The sequence below is a fragment of the Carassius gibelio genome, chromosome B21 (genome assembly GCF_023724105.1).
Source record: "Carassius gibelio isolate Cgi1373 ecotype wild population from Czech Republic chromosome B21, carGib1.2-hapl.c, whole genome shotgun sequence".
In the NCBI taxonomy this organism is placed as follows: Eukaryota; Metazoa; Chordata; class Actinopteri; order Cypriniformes; family Cyprinidae; genus Carassius; species Carassius gibelio.
The window spans coordinates 11,717,250-11,725,431 of record NC_068416.1 but is presented as its reverse complement, the minus strand read 5'-3'; the positions used below and the strand labels follow the sequence as shown (position 1 = coordinate 11,725,431).

Genomic DNA, 8,182 nt, shown 5'->3' with positions numbered 1-8,182 from the left:
TGTACACTCTTCAATATAAAGGATCTTTATTGGCATTGTTACTTCTAAGAAGAATCTGTAACATCCAAATAATCCTTCAAATACATGACTTTTATTTAATTTTTTTTTATTGGAAGAAGTAAGTGTGAGATTCTCTTCACACTAAGGCTCACACAGACCATGACAAATCACCACCAATGTGCAGCATTATTGCACATTGTGGGAGAAATCTTGAGGAATAAACTGCTCTGTGTTTGTTTTTGTCTTACTGTTGTATCTCACATACATTTTCTTGACCAGGTTAGGATCTGCAAGCTTTCATATCAGCACAATGAACACCAGCAGGACTGTGGAATATTTCATCCTTGACGGGCTGAAGGACAGATACGTGCTTCCCATCTTCTTCATGGTATATGTTTTTGTTCTGAGTGGAAACAGCATGATCATATACCTTGTTAGAACTGACCACAAGCTCAACACTCCTATGTATTTTTTCCTTCATAATTTGTCCTTTTCTGATATTGTGTTCACTTCAGTGACAATTCCCAAAATGCTGTCAGTTTTCCTGGTTGATGACAAAACCATTTCTAAGACAGGATGCTTTTTACAGATGTACTTTTTTCTCTCAACTGGAACGACAGGGCGTGCTTTGTTGACCGTAATGGCTTTTGACCGGTATGTTGCAATCTGTAATCCTCTGCGTTACACCACTATCATGACCAGACAGCACTGTATTCTGTTGACATTTGCTTCTTGGGGTTTTGGGGCCTCTTTAGTGCTGCCTGTAACTATTTGGGCTGCTCAGCTGCCGTTTTGCGGTCCTAATATTGTTAGGCACATGTTCTGCGATCACTCCTCTGTATTGAGTCTTGCCTGTATTGACACCAACAGGAATAGCATTTTGTCCCTAACGTTTGCCCTCATTGCAATTCTCAGTACGTTCCTTCTCATATTAATTTCATATATCTGTATTGGCAAAGCTATGAGAAAAATGAGCAAGGCACAGCAGCTCAAAGTTGCGGCCACTTGTGTTTCCCACCTGATAGTGGTGTGTATCTCATATATTTCAGCCTCCTTTGTGTATATCTCATATCGGGTAGCTAGATTTGACCCAGGTGTTCGTATAGTCATTGCTGTACTGTACTCTGTGCTGACACCTCTGCTGAATCCCATCATTTACAGCTTGAGGAATAAAGAACTGCAAGATGCAATAAAGAGAGCATTTTGTAGATGCACTATTGCTTTGAAAACCAACAGTAAAACAGTTCCTTCTGTTGCTTAGAATCATCAGAAATCTATTAAAGGTAAAAAGCATTCAATTTATTCCATTAAAAAGTATGAACATAGTTAAAATATGGCTAGCTGTGGAATAAGCAAAATTAAATTAGTTACAATGGGTGAGACTGAATATTTAATAATTAAAATACATACACCTTAAATGTAGGCCTAAATATTTTGTTTTATTAAAATTAAAAGGTAAAATGACAAATAATTTTGGTATTGATTCTAATTGGGCATATACAGAACTATATGTATTTTTTTTTTGCTTCTGAAAATAAAGCATGCCAAACATGTCACAAAATATTTCTCCCACACATTGTATTTTCAGTAGTGCAAGAAATCAACATACCTATTATTTGGCTTAATAGTTTTATATGTTTTATTTTCATTTTGTATATTTGTATCTATTTACTGTATATTCCAGAAAAACAGTGATTTCTATGGTGCCGTAAGGTGACTTGTTCGGTTTACTTAGTTTTGTCGTGGCCACGACATAATAACTTGTGGGAACGTGATAATATGTCGTGGCCATGAGATATTAATTTGTGGGAACATCATATTAACTCGTGGGAACGGCATATTATGTTGTGGCCACAAGATCATTTTGTCGAGGTAAGGACATTCTTATGTCGTTGTTGAGGGAACGACATGTTTTTCTCGTGGCCATGATTTTAATGCGTAAACAAACCTGCGTGACCATAGCAACTCGGGATTATCAGAGATGGATTCATTAATATTTTATCTTGAATTAAGTAATTAATATATTAACCATATGCTTTCGCTTATTATTATTGTGCATAATAAGTGCATAATAAAATCTAAAAACTTTTTTATCCATCCTACAGTCTTGTAAATCCATTAACTGATAGTCTTTCCCCGTAATATGTGTACATTATTATTATTATTATTATTAGCCTATTATTGTTTATTTTTTTATTTAGTTTATATTGTTTTTTTTTTTTTTTGCTTCAATTTTGATCTTTTTACTTAACATTCCGAACACTTTATAAATAATAGCGTACTGTAAAAATGTCATAATGTAAATGCATAAATTGTATATGTATAAATAATATAATAATTTCGTAATTCAAAATAAAATATGAATGAATCCATCTCTGATAATCCCAGGTTGCTTTGGTCACGCAGGTTTGTTTACGCATTAAATTCGTGACCACGAGAAAAACATGTCCTTCACTCAACATAAATGGATGTTGTTCCCTCAATATAGCATTTCGAGGCCACAACATAAGGTTGTCGTTACCTCGACAAAATGATCTCGTAGCCACAACATATTATCACGTTATTAGGTCGTGGCCACGACAAAACTAAGTAAACTGAACAAGTCACCTTAGGGGGACAGTTAAGTTCAGATTTATTTTTTATATATGTTTTTAGATTGTTGTTAAAACCATAAACTTAGTTTAAAATCACACGTGTATTTGAATGGATATTTTAATAGTACCAAGATTGTTTTTACTGTGGACAGTGAAATGAGAAACAAAACACTGGAGAATATGATAAAAGGTAAAAACATGGATGTCCCAGAATCTAAAGAGTTGCATCACTCTCTTCTATGCCAACAAATCCCCAAACTCACACCAGCCACATTGAATCACCAGTACAAAAAAAAAAAAAAACATTTAAGACTCAAGGTGTTCTAAGCACTTGTTCAGCCTATTTCTGACCAGGAACTGTATTAGTTAGTTGATAGTTGAACAACAAACAACACTGTAGTTGGAACAACAAATATATATACACTGGATGATGTGCCTGGACTGTCATGGCAATATACAATGCCCTTTTGATCTTAAAGTAAATTCTAATAGACTGTTATAATTAATATTTCTAATATTTTCTATTGTATGTAAAGCAGTTATTTTCTTGTGAATATAATATGATTTTATGAACACATGGCATTCAGAATATTCCTGTCCAACAGTTTGTTCAAATCAAATAAATGTATGTAAATGCTACATATGATGTTTCTATTTTAATAAATGATATTAATGAGGGAGTGCAAAAAAAAAAGTCAATAAAATTAATCTAGTGAATGAACATGTTGATCTCCTCAAAGCCATTCATCATCTGTCTGGAAGCTGTTCTGGTTGGGGTGATGGTGCAAACAGCAGTGTCCCTGTGTGCAGTGATTCCCCTGGGCACTTCAACTAAAAAAGGAGAGGATCAAATGTTGATCACAGCATCGGGGTATGGGCTTTCATCCTTCGAAGATGAAGATTCCGCAGGGCTGCCCCCTTTGAGTGTTGTGTCTGCCGCAGAACTAGACTTGGAGTTGACAGTCATACTTGCACAGGCAGCCGTGAGCATCGGGCTGGAGGTCAATAGACTGCCAAGTTGACTGCCACTTGTGCGGTATCTGGGGCGTGACTTGCACTGTCCAACCCATCCCACCGACTCATTTGTACAATTTAACTTGGCTATGTGATTCAGTTTGCCAGAAAACCTCCTAAGTTCAGCAGTGGCAGTCTGAGATGCTCCTGTTTTGGGCAAGGAGATTGCTGTTCTCCTTGCAAAGAATGCAATCAAGCCAGTCCGTACAGCTGAGATGAGGCAGGGGTTTTATAACCCGTACTTCATCAACCCCCCAAAAAAAGGTAGTGGCCTTAAGCCAATACTGGATCCTGAGTCTTGAAATGGGCCTTTCACAGGCTTATGTTCAAGATGTTGATGCAGAAGCACATCATCAGATGCATCCAACCCCAGGATTGGTTTCCAGTAGCCAACCTGTAGGATGACTACTTTCACGTCTCGATTCTTCCTCGACACAGACAATTTCTACAGTTTGTGTTCAAGGGTCGGTCATGGCAGTACAGGTTCACTCCTTCGGGCTTTCCCTGTCCCCACGTGTCTTTACAGAAGTTGCAGAGGGCACCCTTCCTCCATTACGGGGAAGTGGGCATCAGGATGCTCAACAACTGATCTCAACGACTAGGTCAAGTTCCATGAGGGCAGTAGCGTTCAATTCAATCCAATTCAAGTTTATTTGTATAACGCTTTTTACGACACAAATCATTACAAAGCAACTTTACAGAAAATTAAGTTGAAAAAAATATTTAGTAGTAGCTTACAAGTGGTCACTGTCAGTTTATGTGCATATGACAGGAGATTTCAGAAAAATGAATACAAGATGTAGTCAACCAGAGGATGAACATTATTAACAGCAATTATTATATGATAGCAATATTTGTTAGTTCTGTATGTTGTTTCAGGGTTAGCATCATCTGAGGTCCTCTGAGGGGTCAGCATCATTTCTTCTCAGGTTTTCTGGATCCAGACTGGAGTTTGTTTAAATCCTAGTTACCACAGGATGTAAATCCCATGAAAAAACAAATAGAGACAGCTGCTGTCACAAATTATTAGATGCATTATTAGAATGCTTGGTGAAATAAATGTGTTTTTAATCTAGATTTAAACAGTGTGTCTGAACCCCGAACATTATCAGAAAGGCTATTACAGAATTTGGGAACCAAATGCGAAAAAGCTCTACCCCCTTAGAACTGCCAAAAGTCCAGTGTTTTTTGATCATCCAATTCAAGTACAGTAGTTCACTCCCTGTATCTTAATGCATTGTTTTTCTTTCTTGAAAATCAATAAATGTGTTTACCTTTAGAAATAGTTGTGTATGAGTCTCTCAGTTCTCCTCAGTGAAAAAGATGGATCTGAAATTATAAATTAATTGCTGGGGAGGGTTCAAATATGCAAAAGATGCTGGAAAACCTGAGAAAGTGAAGGATCTGGAGGATTTTTCTGAAGAAAATTGGCCATTTAAACTTCAGGAAAATGGACTCATGAAACACTATCACATACAAACATGAACCACTATTTATTTTTATTTAATCAGCTATATTCTGACTAGCAGACTAAATGTAATTAAATTATATTTAATTTCAGTGAAATATAAATACCCCTATCAACCTCTACCATGTTTTTTTTATTTATCATGTGGAAACTGTGCCTGGGGGTTCAAAGGGTTCATATTTTCACAGTCCTTTAGATGAATGGTTGGGTCTGGGAACAGAGGATCCTGTAAAGATATAATAAAACACACCTTTTCTAAATATATTTGACAGTTTTCATTGTTTAAACACAAGTTGGTATGATGAAACATAACATGATAATATAAATGTAATGAAAACAGGTGGCTATCTTGTTAGCTGAACTATACAGCAATCCATGAGTTCACATATGTACATATAATTGTCACGTTCGGTGATACAGGAATACACGGAGAGATCCAAGTGCAGGTATGATATTTATTTCAGGGCAAATCCAAAGGGGTAAACAGTCCAGGCAGGGTCAAAACCACAATATCCAAACAACATGAAAACAGACAAGAACACACGGCAAGGGCAAGACTACGGATAGCATGAAACATTAGACAAGGACTCTGTGACACATACTCAGACAGACCGGGTATAAATACACAGAAGGTAATGAGGGAACTGGAGAAAGGTGGGGAATAATCAATTAACTCAAACAAGGAGGAAGGTGACCAAATAAGGGAACATACAGTTAATAAAGTGACAGACACCGTGGGAAAGTAGGACACCTAGTGGAAACCCAGGGAACACAACCCAGACACTGTGACAGTACCCCCCCTCTACGGAGCGGCTCCCAGACGCTGCAAGACAGACACAAAACAGAGACCAGGAGGGAGGCGGACAGGTGGAGGCTCAGGGGGAGGGACGGAGGGCCAGACTAACAGAGAGGAACAGGGACAGGAGTGAACACAAAAACAAAAAATAACATGAAGCCCCCCAGGGCAGAGCAGAAGACCACCATGTCCTTGTGGTCGAAGCCAGAGCCCTCCCGGGCGGAGCGGAAGACCACCCCAACCGTGTGGTCAGGCCGGAAGCCCCCCAGGGCGGAGCAGAAGACCTCTGTGCGGCCGGACCAACGGGACGACGAAACTCTGGCAATCCCCTGGTGTCTTTACTGGACTCCAGAAGATCGTTGCTGGCCTGACTCTGCTCGCGAAGATCATTGGTGAGTGGCATTTGTTCATGAAGACCATCGGTGACTTGCACTTGAACATTAAGATCATTGGTGACTTGTATTTGCTCATGAAGATCAATGGTGACTTGCCTTTGTTCATGAAGATCACCGGTGACTTGACTCAGTCCTAGAAGATCACCCGTGACTTGACTCAGTCCTTGAAGATCATCCGTGACTTGACTCAGTCCTTGAAGATCACCAGTGACTTGACACAGTCCTTGAAGATCACCAGTGACTTGACTTGACTCTGAAAGGTCAACGGTGACCAGCCTTGTCTCTGTAAAGTCCATGGTACCTAGCCCTGGCTCTAGAAGGTCATCAGTGACTAGCCCTGACTCTGGAAGGTCAGCGGTGACTGGCCCTGACTCTGGAAGATCAGCGGTGACTAGCCCTGACTCTGGAAGTTCATCGGTGACTAGCCCTGGCTCTGGAAGGCCATCGGTGACTAGCCCTGACTCTGGAAGGTCAGCAGTGACTAGTCCTGACTTCGGAGGGTCCTCCATGACTAGCCCTGACTCTGGAGGGTCAGCGGTGACTAGCCCTGACTCTGGAGGATCATCGGTGACTAGCCCTGACTCTGAAGGGTCTACGAACACCTGACTTGACTCTGGAGAGTTCACTGTAACCTGACTCGACTCTGGAGAGTTCACTGTAACCTGACTCGACTCTGGAGAGTTCACTGGAACCTGACTCGACTCTGGAGGGTCAACTGGAACCTGACTCGACTCTGGAGAGTTCACTGGAACCTGACTCGACTCTGGAGGGTCCACTGGAACCTGACTCGACTCTGGAGGGTCCACTGGAACCTGACTCGACTCTGGAGGGTCCACTGGAACCTGACTCGACTCTGGAGGGTCCACTGGAACCTGACACGGCTCTGGTGAGTTCACTGGAACCTGACTCAACTCTGGAGAGTTCACTGGAACCTGACACGACTCTGGTGAGTTCACTGGAACCTGACTTGACTCTGGAGAGTTCACTGGAACCTGACTCGACTGAGGGTCAGCTGTGACTGTCATCCTGTGCAGTGGCGCTGGGCAAGCAGCCATCTTGGGCCATGACTCTGGACTCTGGAAGATCATCATGGGTTGTAGTGCTGAACCGGTGGCCAATTTGGGCATTGGCGCTGGGTTAGCGGCCATCTTGTGCTGTGGCATTGAGCTGACAGCCATCTTGTGCTGTGGTGCTGGACTGGCGGCCATCTTGTGCTGTGGCTCTGGACCAGTGGCCATCTTGGGCATTGGCGCTGGGTTAACGGCCATCTTGTGATGTGGTTCTGGGCTGGCGACCACCCGGTGCTGTGGCGCTGGGCTGGCACCCATCTTGGGCTGTGGCACTGGCTCAGCAGCCCTGACGTGAACTGTTTTGGGAATCTCTAGGATCTTTGACAGCATAGTGAAATAATCAAGAAATGTGTCAGTGGCCATCTTGGGAGTTGGCGCTGAGCTGGCAGCCATCTTGCACCGTGGCGCTGGACTGGTGACCACTTTGTGCTGTGGCATTGTGCTGGCGTCCATGTTGCCTCGTGGTGCTGGGTTGGCGGCCATTTTGTGCTGTGGCGCTGGGCTGGCGGCCGTCTTGCTTCGGGATGCTGGGTTGGCGGCCATGTTGCCTCGCGGCCATGTTGCCTCGTAGAGCTGAGCTGGCGGCCATCTTATATTGTGGTGTGAGGCTGGCTTCCATCTTGCCTCGTGGTGCGGGGTTGGTGGCCATACACCGCTACGGCGCTGGGTTGGCGGCCATCTTGTGCTGTGGTGTTGGCTTTCTCCATCCACCATGGTGAGACGGCGGCTCTGGTCCCTCCCACATGAGCCCCGAGTCGAAGGGGGCCATGGTGGGGAGCGATGCTGAGCCTCCTCTCGCCCACCTCCTCCTCGGCGACCTCCCCTGGACCAGGCGGGATCCCTCA

The 8,182-nt window shown here is 42.6% G+C and overlaps 1 protein-coding gene across 1 annotated transcript; it reads left to right on the top strand.

Annotated features, from left to right (window-relative positions):
• Positions 1-277: 277 nt before the first annotated feature.
• or6at1 (odorant receptor, family 6, subfamily AT, member 1) lies at positions 278-1,261 on the top strand. Its single transcript, XM_052588533.1, has one exon. The coding sequence runs from the start codon at positions 311-313 to the stop codon at positions 1,259-1,261; it is 951 nt and encodes a 316-aa protein (XP_052444493.1). The 5' UTR covers positions 278-310.
• The last annotated feature ends 6,921 nt before the right edge of the window (positions 1,262-8,182 follow it).

What these genes read in the sequence shown, in the direction of transcription:
- or6at1 (XM_052588533.1), top strand. Translation starts at nt 311, where the DNA reads ATGAACACCAGCAGGACTGTGGAATATTTCATCCTTGACGGGCTGAAG.